Here is a 25306-nt window from a genome sequence, read left to right on the forward strand (position 1 = left end):
CTGAACCGACCTCTGTAAGAGTCCGATCTAGCTCTACTGGACCAGTCGGGCCCCAGGAAGACGAGACCTGCCGCCCACCATAATCCTTTCTTTTCCTTTTTCATTTCCCTCCTATTCCCCTTTCCTTTGCTGTTACTCTCCTTTTCTATTTCTTTCTATTATATGTCCTTCCTTTTCTAGTTTCTTTCTCATTATGATCCTTACCTATTCTACTTACTAATCCCTATTACATATATGGTGTTTGCTTAGGTTAGCCGGTCTTGATTTGTTTTTTGAGTTCAGAGTCCGCTGCCAGCATTCTTCCCTTTTCAGGGATGTATCTGACGACCAAAAGATACTCCGATTATAACTCGTAAGAGGTGGTGACTATCTCTGTTGTTCCTTCACTTTCTTGTTACCCTCAATTACCTCCTACGCCTCCCAGATTGCCACATCTCTTGCTTTGTTTCCATTAGGTCACATATGTAATGCCCAAATTTCGAGAAATCAAGTAAGTTCAACACATTTGAAAAGTATCCCAAAATTGTTCACTCGGAATTTGATCGAAATAATTTTTATTAAATTCTATGCAGGAAATTGATCAATTCCATATAAAGCACCATGCACGAATTTTAAACGGATTGAGAAATATAAAAGTTTGAAGCTATACATTTTATTAAATTAATTTAATCTTAGCTACTTTAAATTATATGATGGTTTATATGATCGTTGGGCAGGGTGACGACTGTTATAAGGTATTGTGCAACTGATAAAATGGATGCTATCAAAAGGTCATCCACCAGTACAGGGCCTAGATCTAAAACTGGGGCAGAAGTGGATCAACACTTCAATATATTTTAGTCTTTCAAGCCACCTGCATTCAAGGGTGCCGACAACCCTACAATTGTTGACGATTGCCTTCTAAAGATCGGAAAAAATATGGTTTTTATGATTTGTTCGGAAAATAGAAAAGTGGTACTAATTACTTTCATGTTAGAAGGCGAAGAAAAAAGGTGACGGTAGTCGCAACATAGAGAAAAATTTCAGCTGGCACCTATTCCACAAATTCGATGGGAAGAATTTGTTAAAGTCTTCATAGATTGGTATAGTCCACCTTCAACAAGATTAACAGTGCATCGATGAAGAGCGTAGTCCGTTGACCCCTCCTGCCCTTTTCTTGTAGCTGTCAAGCACTTCCAACATCTAATTGCCTGCCACAACCCTCCTTCAGTGCCTCTAGTGGCCATCAACTCCTTCCCGCACATCCCGTCGGGCCACTGACTCATGCCTGCACTCTCCAATAGGTCGTCAACTTGTTTCGACACTTCCCAACAAGCTGCCAACCACTTCATTATCCTCCCACAGGTTGCCCACCCCTCTGGGCACCTTCCGACAGACCATCAATCACTTCTGCTCCCTCTAGCAGCCCACAGATAACTGCAGTCCCCCATCCAGACCCCTTTAAGCAGCTACCTGCACCTGTTGTCCGACAACACCATAACCCCTACTGCGCCCACATTCTAGCAACCACCTGCACCTTCTGTTGCACTCCACCTTCCAGAAGAGTATGAGGAGTTACAATAATAGGTGCAGGATCTCATCGCAAGAGGGTTAGTGAGAGAGTGCACCAGCCCGTGTGCTGTCCCCGCATTTAATGGTGCCCAAGAATGACAAAAGATGGAGAATATGCATCGACAACAACGCCATCAATAAAATTACCATCAAGTGTCGGTTTCCCATACCTCGCCTGGATAATCTTTTGGACCGATTACACAGAGTCGCCATCTTTTCCAAGATCGACATACACAATGAATATCACTGGATACGAATGAGGCCAGGGGACAAGTGGAAAATCTCTTTCAAAACACGAGATTGGTTGTACGAGTGGACAATTATGCCATTTCGGTTTGTCGGATGCGCTTAGAACTTTTATGAGGTTGATCAACTAGGTGTTCCGACCTTTTTCCATATTGGGAAAATTGTGATAGTCTAATTTGATGACATCTTGACGTACAACCAATTTGAGGAGCATTTACAATACCTAAGGGCAGTGTTCAAGGTATTACGAGCAGAGCAACTATAAATCCATCCAAATAAGTGCTACTTCATTACATACAAGATAAGCTTTTTGGGTTATATCGGGGCTAATGTAGACATTTAGATGGATGCTATGAAGATCAAGGCTATTATATGCTGGATTGTAACACAATTGCTCATCGAGCTGAGACAGTTTTTGTGACTAGCATCGTTCTAGCGGAGATTCATCAGAAACTTCAACATTATCACCACTCTTCTGGCAGAACTTTAAAAGGGAAGGAGTTTATATGAACAACGGCCGCTTAGAATAACTTCGACACCTTGAAGGAGCAAGTGACTGAGGCGTCCATCCTAGGATTACTAAACTTCAACCAGCCATTCGAGGTAAAGTGTGACACATTTGGCGTGAGGATAGGGGCATTGCTGAGCTACAGAGGTCATCCCATTGCCTTTTTAGTGAAATGCTAATGAATCCATAAGGAAATACTCAACATACGACAAAGAATTTTATGCCATTGTACGAACTCTGAAGCACTAGAATTATTACTTGCTGATGAGCGAGTTCACGTTGTTTACGGATCACGAGGCCTTAAAATTTCTCAACAGTCAGAGCAAACTGAAGGGTTGACATGCCACATGAATGGAATTTCCAGCATCATTCCAATTCATACTTAAGCACAATTTGGGGAGCCAGAACCGCGTAGTAGATGAAATAAGTCGTCGCCACTTGTTGATCACAACATTGCTGGCATGAGTTGTGGGATTTGAGGTCATAAAGGATTTGTACAACACAAACAAGGACTTCAAGGAAATTTGGGAATAGTGTAAGGAGAAACCAACCCGACAATATTACTAAGCAGATAACTATTTATTCCACCAGAGTTAGTTGTGCATTTCAAGGTGCTTGCTGAGAGAGGCTATTATTTAGGAGATTCACGATGGAGGATTAACACGACATTTTGGCAGGGACAAGACTCTCGCTCTCGTGCGGGAGCATTTCTTTTGGCCCCGATTGACGAAAGATGTGGAGCAACATATCAAACTGTGTAGGATTTGCCATCTGGGAAAGTCGAGAGGGCAGAATGTAAGGTTTTACACTCCATTACCAGTACTCGAGGCACTGTGGGTAAATGTTAGTATGGACTTCGGGTTGGATCTCCCGAAGATGCAGAGGAACAATGATTTCATGATGGTTGTAGTGTATTGCTTCTCGAAGATGGCGCATTTTTGCCAGAGGACACTGAACGCATCTCATATTGTCGATTTATACTTTGGGGAAATCGTGATGTTATATGGGATTTTCAAGACTATTACCTCTGAAAAAAATATCAAATTTCTATGCCACTTCTGAAGGACTTTGTGGGTGAAGCTAGGCACCAAACTCCAATTTAGTTCAACAACTCATCTACAAACGAACGACTAGACAGAGGTAGTGAACAGGAGCCTAGGAAACCTCCTTAGATGTTGCTTGGGGAAGAGTATCAAGCAGTGGGATCTTATTGTAGCTCAAGCTGATTTCTCCTATAATAGATCTATGAGTTTGACTAGATGACACACACCGTTTGAGATTGTATACAGGCGCAATCCGCTTATACCACTTGAGTTGGTACCACTCTTGCCGATATCGGAGGTCAGCGAAGATGCTACAAGATTTAGAAACTTCACCAAGAGGTTGATAGGGAGATGCTAAGTAAAACCACAAATATCCGACACAAACAAATAAGTGTAGGAAGAAGGTGACATTCTAAGAAGGAAACCTCATGTGGATTTGGCTAGTAGGAGCATTCAGGAATACGGCGTTTCAACTTAAACCTAAAGCAATCCACCTTCCCGCAGCAACCCGAACCTGCTGCTTCATCCGCTTACAACACTTATCTCACCGTTGACGACTGCGGGTACTCTTCTTAGGTCGTAGTTGGATCGTGTTAGTCCTATCTTTATTTTCTTATTTTCTTTGTTATTTTGAGTCTTGATTGTATCCCTTGTTATTTATTTGCTTAATAATATTTTTTTTTGATCATCATCGGTTGAGTTAACTTTGGTATCAAAAGCTTCATATGATCAACTGATCTTACATTCACCTCAACTTCAATGTACTTTAATCAACTTATTCAACTACCCGAATGCATGGATACTGTGACATTTTTGAGCTTCACTACAAACATGATGTGGGTAAAAATTAAAAAAAAGATAAATGGGATGGAGAAATGTGATTTGCTCACTCTTTTTAAATTGTTAATGTACTATATGTTTATTAGACAGATATGACGTATTAGAAACAAGTCTATCTGGATATCTTGGACTTAATCTTATGGACAAAGCTTTGCTTGCAGGTGCTCCAGGCAATGATTCAAATGGGCGTGCTTGTTCCCACTGGTGACATGACAGCTGTTAGGCGGACAGCACAGTTCTTTCTTAACAGGTTCTTTTCTAAAAATATATGTATCCATCTGATTACATGATTGTGTTAAGCTTAGACTGCTTTCCATTGATGTAATTTTTTTTTTAATTCTGTAGTTTTGAAGAGCGACTTGCAGCACAAAGGAAAGAAAGAGAGCAGGCAACGGTTGAACTAGGATTCAAAAAACAATTGAGTAAAGAGGAAAGAATTCAAAAGAAGAAGCAGAGACTTGCTGCGATTGGTAAAGTGTTTGGAATCTCCTCCCTGCATAGATAAATGAAGCGGCTTTTACATACATACCACCCAATTCTCATATATTTAAATATCAAGCACCTAAATTTTTCTTTTTACATTCATAACTCTCAAATATTTCATGTCACGTGTCAAAAATATCACTATTCTAATTTTTTAAAACTCAAATACGCCTTTTTCATGTATAGGCAAGGTGATATATAGGTAAAAATTGAAGTTTATGTGTTAGATATGTAACTACACAAGACATAGGTGGTATGTATGCAAATCTTCCAAAAATGCATTCTGTATTTCGCACCTTGAATGATGTACATTGCTCCTGAAAATCATAGCTAAAATTTGGCAACCTGTGCTTATGTTTTTTTATCAACCATCTTGATCATGACAATTATAACTAAATGTTGCAGGGGAAGATCTTTTGTCAATTGCTGCTGATCAGCCCTTTCGTTTTCCGGCAACCTTCACATTTGTTGTCAGAGCATTTTCAGGTCAAGGGTTTTGGAATCCAATACATATCATTCTGCCGTTTTTTATTTTTATATTTTTTTACCTAAATTGGATAATCCTAATAATGCAGTGCTAGATGGGATTGGGAAGGGCCTTGACCCGAGATTTGACATAACAGAAATTGCTAAACCGTGAGTTTGAACTTAAAGTTTTTATATCTGAAGCAATTAACCTTCATTGTACAAGTGACTACCTTTTCTTTTTCTTTGTAGATCTGAATTTTGTTTTATTTATATATTGTACCAGTTATGCATTGGAATTGCTGAGGTTCCGGGATGTTGGTTTTGAGGTTATTGTCAAGGTAAGCTTCATTCTCCCTTTCATGATAAATTTGCATTATACATATATGGCAGGTTGTTTAATGTCTAAAAAGACCAAAGTTTTTGTTTCATAGGATCTTAGGAAAAGATGGGAAAGACAGTCTCGTGCATTTTACAACTTATTCAGACAGGCTGATAGAGTTGAAAAGCTTGCAGAAATAATTGAAAGATTGGTATCGTTTTTGAAATAAGCTCTATTTAAGTAGCATTTAAGAGTATTTTGTTACTTTTGATGAGAATAATCACTTGTTATGATGCATACATTTGGGTAACGTTTTTGACTTCTTGCAGGAGCAAGGGGATCTTAAACTTCGCGTACGAACCTTGGAATCAGAGCGAGCATTCGTAAGGGTTGTCACTGCTCAAAAGACTGTTGGGAATGTAAGTTCCAAATTTCAGAAATCAAAATTTTTTTTTCCATTTTTAAATCATTACATTACAAATTTTCTACCTATAAGTTTTTTTTCAATGATCCTCCACCAAACTTTTGCGCTATATTACAACCACCATTGAATGAACCTTAAACCCTTTTATCTACTCAGTTTTAGAGAAGTATAGCTCCACAACTTAACAATAAGATTCTATATATTTTTCCATTTCCATTAATAGAATGGAACACATTTAATCCCGTGCGGAAGTTCCCTTAGAAGCAAATTCAAGGAATCATAATACAGCTCAAAAGAGATTAATCAGACATAGAGATACTAGGATATATGTGATTTAGCTTCATTAAAGTCTTTTACAAGAAAGAAGAGAAGATCCAATCTACTAAATATAGAAGCCATTAAAGATATACTTATACAAATTCATTCACCAACCATTTTCAAAATCTGAGTACATCTTCCCAACTCCTAGCAGAAGAATCCCAAGAAATCCTCACAGATGTTTACCTCCACCATGATAGTGACCACCAAAATAATGGTATCCATAAAAACTATTGCCGCTCATTGACTCATTCACATTGAAATCCTTTAGTTACGACACTTTAATTTGAGAGTCGTCAACTCACGTAAACTGAGATATATAAATGATTGAGAACCAAGACATTCTATTTAAGCTTCTTGAAGAATCTCTTGGCGTGAAATTTGATGTTGACTTTCAAGTCGGGGCATTCATTGAAATTGAGGGTCATATGATCCACATGGAACAACACATCACTGTTATCAACCTCGTACCAATTTACAGCCATCAAATATGTGCAACATTTCTTCAGATCCGGTCTAATGCATGTTACTACAAACACAATGAGATTTGTCTGCCATAAATCTAGATGGGATCGAGTTTGTTTAGAGCGAGGCCAAGCATGGAACATAATTGGATCCCTAAAGTTAGACCTCTTATTCAAGTTGGATTGGGACGTTCTAATCTTACAATGAGGGGTTAAATTTGGAATATGAGTTCATGATGATGAAAGATAGATGGCTGAGGAGATGAAATCCCCAATTTAGCTGAAACGAGGCTCTGACAGAGTCCAGCTCATATAAACTTCACAGGATCATAGCCCTAATCTCAGTATTGACAATTAAAAATTTCCTGATTCTGCAGCCTGCCATCCTCTCTGATTAAACACAAAACCTCTTTAACTGTTTAAATTCTTTCCCAAATGTCTCTAAAAAGAAATCCTCTTGATGTGCTGGCCTGCAGTTGTATCTTCTCGATACAACTGTCACGACTCGATGCAACTCATAAAACTGTCACGACTTTACCCGATGTAACCTTTTATATCGAGACTAATCAACTTGTGTCGAGGTCACAATAATTAGATAATTATTCAAGATCTATTTGGAAGGAATTTATTTACTTATTTATTTCAATTTCCACAAATTCAGAGCCACTATTATTAAAATATCATAAGATATATTAAACATTTTTTCATATCTTATCATAACTGTACAACAAAAAGAATTACTCACCAATTATGAAAACCTCTTTCAATCGACAAAATATGAATCTCATAATGAATGTCAAAATTAGATTTAAGGAATTCGTCTTTAACTATCTAAATTCTTCTCCCAAATACCTCTAAAAAAATTCCTCTTGGTTTGCTGATAGCTATTCTCCCAAATGGCTGTCACTAGTGCAACTCTTTTGGGAATTAATTTCTGTTAGCATTGTGACCTGATACACGACACCCAACATTCCTCTTGATTGGAATCTAGGAATCTACCATGGGGGTTGAGGGGGTGGTGGTGGCGTCCTAGCGCTCTTGTTCAGAGGACTGGGTGCCCCGCACCCCAAAATAGCGCCCAAATGCTAGGTAGGGTGCACAGGCACAGGGCCGAGGTCTCGTTCGTTTCAAATTTGGAACCATAGTGATTGGAATTCCTGTGCCTTAGGGGAGCACCTAGGCATCAATCTTCCTTCAACAAACCTGAGTGAGTGGAAAGTTAGCTCTCGAGAGTGGCGCTACGGGGCCAGGAAAGTGGCTCCCAAATGCTAGGTAGGGTGCACAAGCTCAAGACCACGGCTTCGCTCGTTTCAAATTTGGAAATAGAGTGAATGGAATTTCTGCGCCTTAGGGGGGCATTTAGGCGCTAGTCTTCCTTCAGCAAACCCGAGCGAATGGAAATTCAACGCTTGGGGGTGGCGCTACAAGGCCAGGAGTGGGTTGCATGCAGTTAGGGATTTAAGTCACAAAGGATCAATTATACTCTCTTGTGGTGTAGACGGTGCATAACAGGTGCGGAGCGGCGTCTTTGTCGAGAAGGTGGATTTTGACAAGTGATTTCTCTTGTGAGACAAGTGAGGAAGGAGACTTAATTTTATAAGCTCCAGTGGTGTAGAGAGTGGATATGAGTGGTGTAATTTTGTGTTCTTCTCATTTTCATAGTGAAATTTTTATTGTGGCGTGACTGTGTTTTTTTCTCAATTCTCGGGGTTTTCCACGTTAAAGTTGTGTACTTTTTCTAAATTTTTGGTTGTGCGCTTTTGTTCAATTTATTATTTTGGATCTCTCGAGTTGTGTTTTTTGCGGTGTTATTTTGGTTGTGAATCGATCAATCACCAAGTTTCCATCTATGAAGCACAGACACGGGATACAAAAATGACATGACACAATACGAGGACACGACATAATTGAAATAAATAGGACACAATACATTAAACACATTTTTATATTTAATTAATTATTAGTATAAAATATATATTTTTTTCAATATTCTTTATTAAAAATATCACAACACAAATTATGTATGAATAAAATTTCACTTCATAAATTTAATTTATATTACAAAACATAATACTTATGAAAATGAATTTTTAAAATTAAATATAATATGCTTTAAAAGAATTATTCCAACTTATAATCCAACTTATCTATTAAAATTTTTAAAAATTCTATGATTACAAAAAAAGAATTACTAATGCTCGGTTTACACGAATCTTTGACGCATCTTCAATGCTCATTTTTGATAAATGTTAGAGGTAGCTTCAACATGATAATAGATGAGGCAATTTCAATTATGAAGAGTTATTAAAGCCATACATATATCTATAATTTTTTAATTGTGTCCCATTTTCTCGAAATCGTATTAAGCTCAAGTTCTATGTGGTGTTGAGGTGTGTCCTGGAAGTGGTCGGGCCTGAAAAAAAATTCAAACTTCTATTTTGTAATGTCGGAGAAGTGACGGGGCGTTTCAGACAAGTATTATTGTCTGATACGTGTTCGACACGGGTATGAAACATTTTTAGAAGTGTTGGTGCTACATATGTTTCATCCCCACAAGTAGTATCAAAGTGAGATTTTTTGAAGACTTTTGATTCAAGTGGGAGCAATGTCAAACGAAGCGAGGTACAATGTTGGGAAGTTCAATTGATCAAAATTTACGTTCTGGAAGATGCAAATGGAAGATCAAGTCCTATGTGATGTTGAGGTGTGTACCGGAAGTGTTCGGGCCTGAAAAAATTCAAACTTTTATTTTATAATGTCAAAGAAGTGACGGGGTGTTTAAGACAAGTATTATTGTCTGATACGTGATCGACACGGGTATGACATATTTTTAGAAGTGTTGGTGCTACGTATGTTTCATCCCCACAAGTAGTATCAAAGTGAGGTTTTTGGAAGAGTTTTGATTCAAGTGGGAGCAATGTCAAACGAAGCGAGGTACAATGTTGAGAAGTTCATTTGATCAAAATTTATTGTGGTGTTGAGGTGTGTCTCGAAAGTGTTCGGGCATGAAAAAAATTCAAACTTTTATTTTGTAATGTCGGAGAAGTGACAGTGTTTCAGACAAGTATTATTGTCTGATACGTGATCGACACGGGTATGACACATTTTTAAAAGTGTTGGTGCTATATATGTTTTTATCCCCACAAGTAGTATCAGAGTGAGGTTTTTTGAAGACTTTAGATTCAAGTGGGAGCAATGTCAAATGAAGCGAAGTATAATGTTGAGAAGTTCAATTGATCAAAATTTACGTTCTAGAAGATGCAAATGGAAAATTTGTTGTATCAAAAGAAACTGCATTGCCACTGAAAGGAATCACCAAAAATTTTGAATCAATGATTATCGAAAAATGAGAAGTGCATGATCGAACAACTCTATATTTGATTTGTCTTTCACTTTCTTAATCGGTTACTTTCAACGTAGTGAATGAGAAAACTATGGTTGATCTCACGTCGACACTGACAATGGTGTATGAAAAACTTTCAACGTTAAATAATATTTTTCTGATTAAGAGATTATTCAACATGAAGATAGTGAAATGTTGTTTGACAGCTAAACACTTGAATAATTTTGATAGTGTAACTAGGGCTGTCCAAACGGCTTGTTGTTCACGAACAACTTGTGTTCGACTTGTTAAACAGCTCATGTTTGGCTTATTTCTTAAGCTTAATGAGTTGAACACAAACAAATTTTTAAGCTCGAAAAAAAAACGAGCCAAGCATGAATAAATATTTGTTCGCTCTTGTTTGACTCGAAAAAAATAAAAAATAAAAAATAAAATAAAAATATAAATATACTTAATATTCCGCGATGTTATTGGTGTTATTCGGTAGTGTAAAACTGCAGAATAACACCCGAGTAACACCCATTGTGTTATCGGTGTTATTCCTCTGTCCGCGGTGTTATTAGTGTTATTTTGTGGTGTAACACCGCAGAATAACACCGATAACACTAATAATAGCGCGAAATAACACCAAGCAACACTCGTTGTGCTATCGATATTATTCCGTCGTCTGCGGTGTTATTGGTGTTATTTAGCGGTGTTTTTAGTGGTATCGATGTTATTCCACAGTGTTACACCGCCCATGAAATAACATCGTGGATTATTAACTATAAAGTATTATGTATATTATATAAAGCAAAAAAAAATTATATTTATGTTCGTACACCATTGTTATAAGTTTTTCTAGTTAGAAAATTTATAATAATTGTTCATAATAGTGAAAAGAAGATGCATATTAAATAGTACACTTTAAATAGTACACTCGTATAACTTTATAAACCTTTCTTTATAGGAGTTTTAGCTCTACTCTGTTAATTTACAACTCAAGATATAAAACATAAAATAAGTAAATTAGGATAAATGTATTTTTAATGATGATAATTTATTGTTTAATAAGTGGATGATTAAGATCTTGATAAAATGTATATTTAATGACAATTTAATTATTTATTTGAAGATTTTTTTGTATTCAAGTATCAATTTTCTTATATCATATGCATATGTATGTTATTTTGAAGTAAAAGTACTATAACAAAATCAAACACAAAATCAAACAAACAAAATCAAACAAATGACTAGATAAATAAATTATAAATATTTCAATAATAATTTGTATGTCAAATATATTAAATTACAACCCGAACTTCATAAGAAAAGTAGTAAATAGGTTTAAAAAATATTTTGAAGGGAATGTACAAATATAACACATAATTCTTATGTATTTACATATCTCACACCTAATAACACCAATAACACTGCGTAATAACATTGATAACACCAATAATACGAGAATAATACCGCAGAGTGTTATTCCGCGGTATTGTTCTATAATACCAGAATAACACCCTAATAACACCAATAGTGATAGCACAGCAATAACACCCTAGTAGAACAACACCAGATAGCACAGCAATAACACCCTAGTATCACCTGCAATAACACCTGAGTAACACCTGTGCTATTTGGGTGTTACTCTGGTGTTATTGCGGGTGTTTCTCGAGTGTTATCGTTAGGTTATTGGTGTTATTTAGCCATCCGCGGTATTATCGGCGCAATTCCACGACATTTTATATTCTACCGAACTTATTTCGAGCCGAACACGAATTCAAACACAAGTCAAATTGGAACGAGCCGAACACGAGTAGAGGCTCAACTCGCTCAAGCTCGGCTCGTTTGCAGCCCTAATTGAAACTAACCAGTGATGTTCTGTGTGCTTGAAATTTGATGACGAGGTTAGGGCACTGTCAAATCTATATTTATTATCGTACAATTAGGATGAATTGGTCATGACGATGTCACTTAAGATAATATAAAATTAAACTTTGATGACTTCGTAAGGTTAGTGTTGAATGATGTTCACAAAAAGACGAGCGGTGAATCTTCTAGTTCTGGGTTAAATGTTGAGAACAGGAAAGAATTTGGACAGGAATATAGGTAAAGACTAATTCAAGTCTAGAAGAGGAAAGTTCAGGTCAGGAAAATGAAATAACAGATGTAAATGCTGGAATTATGGGAAGAAAAGTCATTTCGAGATGGACTGCAAAGCTCCTTGGAAAGTTGTTGGTGGAGGCCAATACAATAATCTCTCTACAAATATCTCCACGAGCAAAATTCAAGTTGACTCTTTAGTTTTATCCTTAGTACCGAACCTTGGATAGTAACTCAGGCGTTTCTTTTCATGCATGCCCCAACAAAGATGTGTTTAAAAATTACACTCAGAGTGATGGACTTCAAAGCTCCTTGGAAGGTTGTTGGTGGAGGCCAATACAAAAATCTCTCTACAAATATCTCCACGAGCAAAATTCAAGTTGACTTTAGTTTTATCCTTAGTACCGAACCTTGGATGGTAAACTCAGGCGTTTCTTTTCATGCATGCCCCAACAAAGATGTGTTTAAAAATTACACTCAGAGTGATCTAAGGAATGTATATTTGAGGGATAACAAGACATGCAATATTATAAGAAAGGGTGATGTTGATATCAAATTACCAAATAGATCAATATGGAAGCTCAGTGAAGTTAGACATATTCCAAGCTTGAAGAAAATTCTGATCTCGGTGAGCATGCTGACAAAGTCAGAGTACGTGATTACTTTCATAGGTGATTTATGAAAGGTGACTAGAAGATATGGTGATGACTCGAGGCAACATTGAAAATACTCTTTACCTTCAATGAGATGACATAATCCATCAATGTGGATAAAACCAAGGTTGATGCAGGACTTTGGGTTTAAACCATATGAGTGTAAAAGATATAAATTATCTACTTTCTAAGAATAAGCTTAAGGGTTTGAAGAGAAAAAAGTATTTTTCTCAAAAAGCGGATCAATGGTGAAGTCCTAGAATCTAGAACCACTGCATCTTGATGTATGGGGTCATTCTTCAGTTTATTCCATTGGAGGTTGTCACTACTGTGTCGCTTTTAGATTTGATCACACCAGAAAGATACTTGTTTACTTCTTATAGCCCAAATCTGATGTATTTGAAGTGTTTGAGAAGTGGAAGATCATGGTAAAGAATGAAACATATGAGGTTGAAGTATCTCGGATTTGACAATGATAAGTATCATGATTAAAGGTTCACAAGTTATTGTGCTTCAGAGGATCATGAATGAGTTCATGAATGAGTTCACTGTTCCAAGAATATCGCAGCAAAATGTTGTGGTTGAGCGCATGAATATAATTATTACAGAGCATGCCATGAGAATGAGATTGTATGCAGGCTTGTCAAAGTAATTTTGGGTGGAAGCAGTGAACACTACTATTTATCTGATCAATCATGGTCTTTCAGTACCCTTAAAGGAAATATTACTTGAAGAAGCCTGGAGTGACAAATAGGTAAATCTATCACGTGAATATATTTAGTTATTTTGCATATGTTCATGCTGATGCATGATTCAAGAGTAAACTTGATTTAAAATCTATCTAGTGCACTTTCGTTGGGTATGACTAATGAATTTGGGCAAAAAATTTGGGATTATCAAAATAAAAAATTTATCAGGAGCATGTTTGTTACTTTCAATAAAATGGATATGTACAAGGATAGGAGCAGAACTCTGTATTACCCGCCAGTTACTTCTGAAGAGTCCAAATATGTTGAGATAGAAGACATTGGTAGAAGCATGAATATAATTATCACAAAGCATGCCATGAGAATGAGATTGTATGTAGGCTTTTCAAAACAATTCTGGGTAGAAGCAGTGAGCACTACTATTTATCTGATCAATCATGATCTTTCAGTACTTTTAAAGGAAAAATTATCTAAAAAAACTTGGAGTGACAAATAGGTAAATCTATCATTTATTTAGCATATGTTCATGCTGATGCATGATTCAAGAGTAAACTTGATTTAAAATCTATCTAGTGCACTTTCGTTGGGTATGACTAATGAATTTGGGCAAAAAATTTGGGATTATCAAAATAAAAAAATTATCAAGAGCATGGTTGTTACTTTCGATGAAATGGAGATGTACAAGGATAGGAGCAGAACTCTGGATTGCCCGCCTGTTACTTCTGAAGAGTCCAAATATGTTGAGATAGAAGACATTGGTAGAAGCATGAATATAATTATCACAAAGCATGCCATGAGAATGAGATTGTATGTAGGCTTGTCAAAACAATTCTGGGTAGAAGCAGTGAGCACTACTATTTATCTGATCAATCATGATCTTTCAGTACTTTTAAAGGAAAATTTATCTAAAAAAATGAGTAAATCTGTAACTTGAATATATTTAGTTATTTTGCATATGTTCATGCTGATGCATGATTAAACTTGATTTAAAATATGTCTAGTGCACTTTCATTGGGTATGACTGATGAATTTGAGCAAAAAGTTTGGGATTATCAAAGTAAAAAAATTATCAGGAGCATGGATGTTACTTTCAATGAAATGGAGATGTACAAGGATAGGAGCAGAACTCTGGATTACCCGTCAGTTACTTCTGAAGAGTCCAAATATCTTGAGATTGAAGACACTGGTGATTAGGAGGATAGAGAAAGGAGAAGTGCTCAATCATATAAAACACAAAAGTTCCTCTGTAAACTGTTACTGAAGTCAGGAGGTTCAACAGAATTGCGAGACCTAAAGAGAGGTATTCTCATTTTTTCTACTATTTGTTGCTAACAAATAATTATGAACTATAGTGTTATGAAGAGACCACTCAAGTTGATATTTCAAGGGAGTACGAGGCTGTCGTGAATGACAAGATGCAGTCACTGAGGTCAAATCAGACTTAATCGATTGAATTACTAGATAACACAAAGCAAAAGAGCACTGCACAATACGTGAGTCTACAGGTTGAAAGATGAGTCAGATGGTAGCAGACGCTACAAGACAATTTATTATGAAAAGGGTTTCAACAGAAGAAGCAGACAATGCTGAGATTTTATCTTTTGTAATGAAGATGATAACTGTCAATGTTGTGTTGAGCTTAATAACAGATGAAGATCTACATCTGAAGCAAATGAATGTAAAAACAACTTTCTTACGTTGAGATCTGAAAGAGGAATTATATATGATGCACTCACATGGTTTTGAGGGTCCAGGTAAAAAAAATTTGTTTGCAGGTTGAAGGAGTGCATCTATGGCTTTATGCAAGCCTCGAGATATTGATATATGAGGTTTGACACGATCATGTCCCATGGTGAGTACATGAAGCGCTAGGCAGACCAGTGTTGCTTCATAAAAATATTTTTGTAATTGTTATATCTTGTTTTTTTATGTGGATGACATGCTGATTGCAGGGGCCGATACAGAGAAAATCACGGACTTAAAGAACTGGGCGCACCTGCGCCCCAAATTAGCACCAAGTTGGGCCCCAAGTGCACAGGCGCAATGCCATGATTTTGCTCTTTTCAGATATGGAAACATAACCATTGGAATTCTTGCACCATAGGAGGACGCCTAGGCACCACTATTCCTTCATCAAACCTGAGCGAGCGGAAAGTCGGTGCTCGTGAGTGGCGCTACGGTGCCAGGAGCGATTTGTATACAGTTAGGGAACTAAGCCCTTGTTTTACTAAGGATCAATGATACTCTCGCAGTATTCTTGACAGTGTGTAACAGAGGCGGAACAACGTCTGTGTCGAGACGGTGGATTTTGACAAGTAATTTCTCTTCTGAGATCAAGAGAGAAAGGAGCGTGAATTGATGTAAGCGCCAATGGTATAGACAGTGAATCTGAATGGTCTAATTTTGTACTATTCTCCTTTTCATAGTGGAACATTTGGTGCGGTTTGACTTTGTTGTTTTTCCCGTTCTCGTTGTTTTTCACATTAAATCTTTGTGTGGTTTTTCCAGATTTCTTTGTTGCACGCTTTTGTTAAATTTATTGTTTTGGATCTCTCAAATTAATTTGTTTTCTGTAGTATAATTTTAGTTGTGAATCAGTCAAATCCCAACTTTCCATCCCAACAATATCATGGCATTTCAGCCCCCAAATTGCCTGCATGATTTCTGAAATATTCTGTTCCATTTCTGAAATACTGCCCCGTGCATTTGGCAGGCAGTCGCTGCTGGAAGTCTAATAAACCTGGCCACAATCCTATACTTCAATTCAGTTCGGGTAAGAAAATATTCGAGCACATTTATGCTATTCATGCTTGTCTTTTAATATCATTTTCATCTCATTTGTTTCCCGTCCAGTTTCCTGCCATGGCCGCTTATGTTCTCTCTGCACTTTTTGGTGCCCAAGTCCTTCTCGGCATATGAAGAAATTAAACGAGCAAGAAAGATTGATAACGGGAACTGCTTAATCCTTTTGGTAAACGATTTTTCCTTCTACTTTTTTCATATATATCTTCCAATTTTTACATTTATTTCTTCTTATGTTTATGATTCCTGTATATATTTCCTTCGAAACCTTATTTGCTACAAGGACTTTCTTTGGATTTGCTTCTGTACAAGCGTTACAGGAGCACCATAATATTATTAATCCGTCTGTCTTATAATGAAATTTTAGTAAGAATGCGGCTCGGTATTAATACCGTCTTTGTCTTATAATGAAATTTTAGTAAGAATGCGGCTCGAGACCTCTCCGTCCTTGATGATGTAGTTTTTTGAGTAATTTACATGCATACCAAATATTTTTTATGTATTTACGTATCTAGTACTTAATGATATTTACACTTGTAACATCTGGTGTTACAAATCTATGCATGAAATACACCAAATCTATGCATGAAATGTATTTTTGATGTGATGTTAAAGATTTGAGTGATAAGCATGTAAATAGCATGTAAATATGAATGTTTTGTGTTTTGCTGTTTTGTATGTAAATATGTAAGAATTGTGTGGTGTGTTTGTAAATGCACCTAATGTTTTTCATGATCCAATGAGCCACTAATCCTTTTCACAACAATAAGCGTCGTCAAAACTTAAATCTCAACTCACTAGTAGAATGTCATCATTTCACAGAAAATGGATACATAATTTGCTAAATTAAGCTTCATTAAGCGCATTATAGGAAGAAATTATTAGGCACAATTAATAATATATCGCGAGAGCTAGATGCGGAGTATCGGAGTAGCCGATCAGTATACACATGTGTATTGTGTAATCTGCATGTAGAGCTGCATATTACTGTAAGAAAATCTCATTAATCAACTAAAAATACACGTATATTGCTGACACTGTTGGGGAGGGGACCCCGAACTCGCCCTCTCTTTAGGACTTGGGTTGCCGCCCACTCCTAATGGCAATAAGAGTATTTTCATATGTTTGTTTTTATTAGATTTTGGTTGTTTTGTTGATTATAAATATGTAATCGTTTATTGTTTTAAGTGTGTTTTGTTCATTTGAGTTTTGTGAGAGTCTGTGCTCTCTTTGTGGTTGCCATATGTGGATAATTTTGTATCCACGATGTTGGGTGGTGGCAACTATTTCTCATCGATGTTGGTGGCGACATCCTGAGTCTCCTTCCTTCGTCAATCCTTCGAGTAATGGTTTCTGTATCCCAATCGGTTGCGAGAGTATGAAATTCATGTTTCTTGTAATTTTTATTTGATTAGTGCATCTCTTTATTGTTTTGTTTGTTTTCATGTAAACTTTTTAAGTTTTAAGGGTTAGATATATAAATACATAAGAATTTTGTGGGATGGATGTAGATCTTCAAACAAAAAAAAAAAAAGGAAGATTTATGAAAAAGCCATACCATTTTTCATGTATTTGCATATTCAAGACATAAACTTTGATATTTACAGTAATGCCACTATATCCTTGCCTAAAAATATGTATCACCCTTTAAAAAATGAGTGTGATAGTGATATTTTTTATATGATACGAAAGATTTGAGTGTTAGAAATGTAAAAAATAAAGTTTAGGTTTTGGATATGTAAATTCATAAGAGTCGTGGAGTATGCATGCAAATGCACCAAATGTTTAGGACAACCAAAAGTTATTGTATTTCTTTTATTTGTGCTATAATATTTCTTTTTTATCTTTCTTAAGAATCCTATAAAAATTAAAAAACATGCTTTTCATAACAAATAATAAATTTTTATTTCATTAAAGAGAAAATCAAGCTTCGTTGCATGTAGGGGTGTAAATGAACCGTACCCGAACAAACAGAGCTTGTGTTTGTGTTCGTGTTCGGTTCGTTTTGAAATTTAGTTTGTTTGAAATAAACTTGTGTTCGAAATTTTTCGTGAAGTCAATGTTCGTATTCGTTTCTTAACGAACAAGCCGAACGCGAGCAGGACACGAGTTGTTCCTTGTTCGTGAACGACGAGCCAGTTTGACATCTCTAATATTAGTATGTATAAATAATATATTATATTAGTTATATAATTTATATTATATAAATATATAATATCTATATTAGTACATCACTAATATAGTATATTAATATATTAAATAAATATATAATATCTACATTAGTACATCACTAATATAGTATATTAATATATTATTATTATTATTATTAATTTATTATATATTATAATTTATAAAATTTAATTTTTTAAAACCATCACAATTTTCTTAATATAATTATTTTAAATTATTTTATATTTCGAACAATTTTTTTTAGTATAATTATTTTAAATTATTTTATATTTCGAACAATAACGATTCGAACACGAATGAACGAATAATTGTTCGTTTTGGTTAGTTTAACTAACCGAACGAAAAAAAAATTTTCACGTTCGTCTCGTTTACTTATCGAACGAATCATACTCGAACTCATTGATGAACTAAACACGAATTATTCACGAACAACGAGCTTTTTTGGCAGCCTTAGTTGCATATCGTTGGATTTTTACATTAGTGTTCCATATATAATTTATAGTGTTAATTTTCAAGTAAATCTTAGCATTATTTTTATTATTGGGATAATTACATGCAGATCACTCGAAATACCGACATTCATAAATTAAATACATGTGTGATATTTTTGAACTACTGAATTAATGAATTTACGTGCCTATAACTTTTCTTTAAATTTATTTCGAGGTGATATAATATATTAATTCAAATAGATTATACACATTTTAAAAAAATAATTAAAAAAATATTCATTCAGAGAAAATATTAAATTTGATTAATGATTCCATAACCTATATCAATTCATAATCAGCAATACTCTTTTTTATGGTCCTCTACAACTGGAAAAAATATTACATCAGCACTACACACGTAGAGTAACGTGAGTAGCCAATGAAATCACGCCACGACACCCCGCTCGATCGACAGAGAAAAAAAAATGGCGCAATAACACGGGCCGTGTTATTCATTGTGTGTTATTCATGTGTTATTATGTTATGAGAATATTTCTGGTGTTATAATAACACAACAACACAAGAATAACACATGAATAACACACAATAACATATGAATAACACGGGGGAGAATATTTCCCCGTGTTACTGCGCCGTTTTTTTCTCTATCAAGAATATTCCCAGTGTTATTCAGATGTTATTGTGTGTTATTCATGTGTTAGTGTGTTCTGAGAATATTCTTGATGTTATAATAACACAATAACACATTAATAACACATGAATAACACACAATAACACATGAATAATACAGGGGAAATATTCCCCGTGTTACTGCGCCATTTTTTTTTTCTCTATCGCGCGGGATATGACGCGGGGTGTCATGACGTGATTTCATTGACTACACACGTTAATTCTACGTGCGTAGTACTGATCTAATATTTTTTCCTACGACTTTGCCCAATTAATTAAATACTTTCAAGTTTTAGAGGATTTGTGTACATACCCTTCAATTTCTATGTATTTATGTATTTGGCATCCAAATTTTACATATATGCCACATTATGCATGAAAAAATTTATTCAACCTTTGAAAGGTTAAAAATAACTGATATGAAAGATTTGGTTGACATGAATATAACAAAATAAAATTTAGATGGTATGTATGTAAATAAATAGAAATCGGGTGGTATGTATGTAAATGCCACTATTTTTTTCATGATTTTTATATTACATACTATACAACTTGTAAATTTTAATTTTTACATTATATGTTAACATATTTATTCATGAAAAATAATTTTATTTTATTTCTAAAGGTTATGTAATAGTGATATTTATGATATGATATAAAAGATTTGAGTGGTATAAATGTAACAAAGTAAATTTTAGATGTTAGATACATAAATACAAAGTAATTGATTGGTAAATGCAACCCTCACCAAAAAAATAAAAAAATAAAAACCTACCAGGGGTAGATCATAATTTATGAATCTCTCCTATCTGAGGACGCCGAGCTGCGTCCGGGCTGTATCACGGCCGTCGCTCGGACGTAGCATGGCGTCCGGGCGACGGATGCAGCTTGACGTCTGGGCGACGAACACAATAATTTTTCCCTATATGAAGGCAACGCAATGGAGCTAACGTATTTTTTCAAAAACTGAATTAGATGGTATAATTCATAATTTTTTTTATTCTAAATAAGTGTCTATTGCCCTTATATTAACATTATCAAATAATAATACTAAACAAAACATAAATTATCATTTATAAAATAGAAGAATGTTTTTAATGCGTGCTAGAAAATTCGTGGCGGTAGAGTAATGGATTATCGTCTTAGAGTTGCACGAGAATTCATCCTACACTCAGATAAAAATGAATCGAGCTGTGATCACACCAGAAGCTTTTACGTGGAAAACTCGTAAAAGGAAAAAATCATGGGGCCTGACACAGTTGTAAAAATTCACTATAATTTGATGATTACAGATGCCCATTGTCCTACAGGCGGGAAACGGTTGCTAGCTTTCCACGTTACAATGTCGACTGATGACGTCTAGTAAGCGGTGGTTGACGGAGGTCAGCGGTGGCTAACAACAGTCGATGACGGTCGGCGGTAGTTGACAGAGGTCAACGGTGATTGGTGGCATTCAACGGTAGTCGGCGGTGGTCGACAGAGGTAATTGACAGAGGTCAGCGGTGATTGGCGGCGTTCAACGGTGGCCGGAGGTGGTCGACAGAGGTCGGCGGTCGTTGTTGACGGTTGTTGACGGTTAGTGGTGGTTGACGACGATCGATGATGGCGAGGATGATCTCGGACTTGAGCTCCTTCTCAAAACCTCAAGTTCTCTCTTAAGCCTCCTCCCCTTTCATGTGAGAGGTGAGACTCTATTTATAGTATTTTGAGTGCAATTAATGCAAGAATATGAACCATTTTGATCGGACGATCTAAAGAGATTTTTTTGATCAGATGATGTTTGATGGACATTTGAGTGCCTTAACGATGTCAGAATTGAGCAATCTTAGGCTCGTTGGATTCGACTTTTTGAGACGCTCGATTGGACTATAAACTCGCTAGATTCGACATCCGTTTGACCTTTCAAATGCCTCTGGAAATTCTGTAGTAGTGGTTCAATGACTTGATCCGAGCCAGATTTGACTCGGATTGGACTAACTTTTATATCATTATGTCCGTCTCATCGAGTCAATCAATTTAACTATAATTTTGCTGAAATCGAAGCTCCGGATGACTCTTAATCGAAGTTTGAATGTTTCTTGTTCAAAAAATTACACTAAAATTCGTGTTGATTGATAGAAATTTGTTGGTGGTGTATCACTTTTCTTCCGAAATAATCCTTTTAGGAATATTTATGTATGCATAAACCCAATCAAAATAAGGCAAAATGGAAGGAGCAGAGCCAGCCAAATTTCAAGTTATTTTTGTCTTTTATTTTCTAATTAATTATTTTATTTCTTCTCATGAATCTCAATTATCTTATTATGTGTATTTTTCTTTTCTTACAACTCTCTTAAAGTTTTCCAAACTTTGCCAGCATTCGTCGCCTTAGCAACAAGCTGATAAACACTATTGTTAACCCTTTGTCGAAACTTGCCACCAGCTTTTCCATTCAGGCATGGTCCAATTCATATCAGACATGGTCCAATTCATATCAGACATCTCTGTTTGTTTTCCCATATCACTCAAAAGTTTATCTTCCACGTTCAAAAGACAAAACAAATCCTCCAACTCTGAGTAATTGTTTGTCATAAGCTTAATGATTGCATTGTTGTTATTTAGCACAAAAGAATCTCTAGACGAACGTGTTTCTGATACCACTTGTTGAAAAAATCAAGTCAAAAAGGCACTACACCTAGACAACCAAAATTGTTGAAACAAAAAACAAGATTAATCAACACAAATTTGTAGCACGAGAAACCCCTAAGATAGGGTAAAATATCTTCAGTAATCAACTTAATGGATATACAAAATTCTTCTCTAGAAGATTATTAGAGGAAACCCATAGTCAACTATAACCAAAATGTAATATACATGAACTTCATCAAATCTAAAGGTTTGATAATCTCACCAAATTCAAGAATACATGACACAAAATCTTGACCTTCACCTGCCACCACTCTTTGCAAAGCAGATGCACGACTCACTGATTTTTGTATGTCTCGATCCCGTCTATTTCTTTCAACTTTCTCCCCTCACCAACATTTGAATTGAGCTTCATGATTTTTTCTCTTGCAGATTATTGTAAATTTTCTTTTATTAGTGTGTATGTTAAATCTTTGCATAAATTTTGTACGTGAATATCTCATTTCTACCGTTGTAAATATTTTTAGTACTAAAAAATATATTAGGTCAAGACTCCGGATCATCCAGAGTCTAATAAGAATGTGATAACTGTAAAGTGAACCCATCATAATACATTGTGATTGGTTCACTTTACACTGTGATTGATCTACTTTACACGTGCCGTTATTGCAAATTGTTTCTTATGATTTTGGGGAATTGTGTAAAAAAATTAAACATTGAAATGACATCCGGTGAATAATAAGAAGGCGACACGTGTAAAGTGGACCCATCATAATACATTATGATTGGTCCAGTTTCCACTGTGATTGATCTACTTTACACATGCTGCATCATAATCATAATACATTATGATTGGTCCACTTTCCACTGTGATTGATCTACTTTACACATGCTGCAAATTGTTTGTTATGATTTTGGGGAATTGTGTAAAAAAATTAAACATTGAAATGGGAGCCGGCCGGTTTGAACGATCTCTATCTTGCTTTCAATTTTTAAAAGCCACATGTTTGATAGGGCAGGAAGCAAATAAAATTTAATATATAAAATAAGTAGCAGGTTGGTGATGGGTTTAGTTGAAAATAGAGAATCTCTCCTGCCCGAACATTTAAATAATTACGACAAGAGCTGCATTAATTGGTCGTCAGCTAATTTATATTTGGGAAAATTACAAATATAACACCCAATTCTTTATATTTACACACATAGTGCTTTATTTATGAATAAAAAGATAAATTTAACTATTAAAAAATAGTAATAAATACTGCTTCTTATACGATATTTATGATTATTAAATATAAAAACTTAAGATGCTTCCAAAGCGGTCATCATGTATGCAGAGATGCATACGATGTGCGATCTCTACCGTTCATCACAGCAAAGACGTATGACTGTGGGACCTATTTTGAATTTGTTTTTTTTTTTTTTAAATTGTTGTGATAGAATATTGGATACCGTATGCATCTCTGCATCCATATGAAATAATTTTTTGTTTCAGTTAAGGCAGAAACTGAAACGATTGAAAATAATAATAATAAAGCACTGAAACGTTATGAAATATTTAACAATAGCAAATTGATCGATTATAGACCAACATTCTCAAGTACTTTAGAGAAAAGTATTTAAATATTTAACAACTTATTTAAGATAATGATAAATCTGTACTTGGATCAGTTGTGTTGCCCTCTGCCCCCACCTGGCTTTGATCTTCTTTGTACTTGGATCAGTTGTAGTTGTGTTGCTCTCTGCCTCTGCCCCCACCTGGCTTTGATCTTCTTTGTAGTTGGATCAATTGTGTTGCCCTCTGCCCCCACCTGGTTTTGATCTTCTTGGCCCTCTTGATCTCTGCAGCAATTAAATTTTGTATAAGAAAAGGGGGAGAGAGAGAGAGAGAGAGGGAGAAAGATAGCTCTTGAGAGGAAGGGAGAATGAGAGAGAGAGAGATCTAGAGAGGAAGGGAGAATGAGAGAGAGAGAACAAACCTCTTGTATCTGAGGAGGATTGGCTTGCAGCAAACCAAAGCAGCGGAGCAAGGGTGTGAAGAGGGACTGAAGCCAAGAACTGAGAAAAATTGTGTGATGGAGAGATCTCTCCTCCATCTCTCTCTTCATCTCTCTCTCTCTCTCTCTCTCTCTCTCTCTCCTGGGACTGAATGCCTAATTTTCTAGAGCACTTGCGGACCCTTGATTTGAATTACATAACTTAATATCTTACTTGAGAGCGCCACTAATGATTAACAGGGGCGGCCAGGTAATAACTAAAATTAACATCATAGTCTACTCTACTACCTTGGGCTGATTGGCTGAATGTATATGCTCTTTAGAAATATTTTAAGAGTATGCTGCCATTAAAATGCATGCAATTTAAAAGTATGGAAATTATTTAGCCAAATATAAATTAATTGTTGATTCACCATCAAGAAATTTGTGCTATTTAGCGCTGACACACCATTAACAAATTTTCATCATCGAACATGAATCTCAATGCATGACATAAATTTAGAGCCAAAAGTTTCAGCAAGAAACGTTCAAATTTTGATAAAAAATATCCAAAGCTCTGATTTCAACAAACTTAGTCAAATTGATCTATTCGAGGAGACGGACCTGCGGTGCCAAAAGGGGTCCAATCCGAGCAGATTATTAAGCCCAAATCAAGCCTATAAACCACTTTTGAAAGCTTTTTGGGTATAATTGGAAGGTCAAACATATTCTAAATCTTGCAAACTTATAGTCAAGTCGAGCATCTCGACAAAGCGAATCCAACGAGCTCAAGATCGCTTAATTCTGATATCATTAAAACACTCCAATGTTCAACGAACTCTGCCAAATCAAGGAAATCTCCAAGTTTCAACCAATCGTAACACTCCAGATTCCTTATGTGCAATATGGAGTCTACAAATAGATCTAGTCTATCCCCCTCTTCAGAAGGGGACCTAGACCCTAAACCGGTGGATGACAGGCACGTTGAGGAGAGGCTGAGATCCAACATCACCTCTGCATTGAAACAAAGAAAGACAAAAACTTGGAGGAAGGGCTAAGATCCAGCATCACCTCTGCACAGATGTCCGACAAATGCTTCCTACTCTGACAGCCTCTGACACTAACTCTGGATAATGCTGA

At 35.8% G+C, this 25306-nt stretch overlaps 1 protein-coding gene across 1 annotated transcript in view; it reads left to right on the forward strand.

The window, feature by feature from the left end:
* LOC110018375 (uncharacterized protein sll1770) overlaps positions 1-16371 on the forward strand; it is a 138485-nt gene extending 122114 nt beyond the window's left edge. The window contains exons 12-20 of the mRNA XM_020715669.1: positions 4350-4438; positions 4534-4658; positions 5077-5157; positions 5247-5307; positions 5423-5477; positions 5571-5669; positions 5788-5877; positions 16166-16225; positions 16306-16371. Of these exons, the coding sequence (XP_020571328.1) occupies positions 4350-4438; positions 4534-4658; positions 5077-5157; positions 5247-5307; positions 5423-5477; positions 5571-5669; positions 5788-5877; positions 16166-16225; positions 16306-16371 (726 nt within the window). The remainder of the gene's footprint in view (positions 1-4349; positions 4439-4533; positions 4659-5076; positions 5158-5246; positions 5308-5422; positions 5478-5570; positions 5670-5787; positions 5878-16165; positions 16226-16305) is intronic.
* The last annotated feature ends 8935 nt before the right edge of the window (positions 16372-25306 follow it).

This window comes from Phalaenopsis equestris, unplaced genomic scaffold (assembly GCF_001263595.1).
Source record: "Phalaenopsis equestris unplaced genomic scaffold, ASM126359v1 Scaffold000018, whole genome shotgun sequence".
Classification (NCBI taxonomy): Eukaryota; Viridiplantae; Streptophyta; class Magnoliopsida; order Asparagales; family Orchidaceae; genus Phalaenopsis; species Phalaenopsis equestris.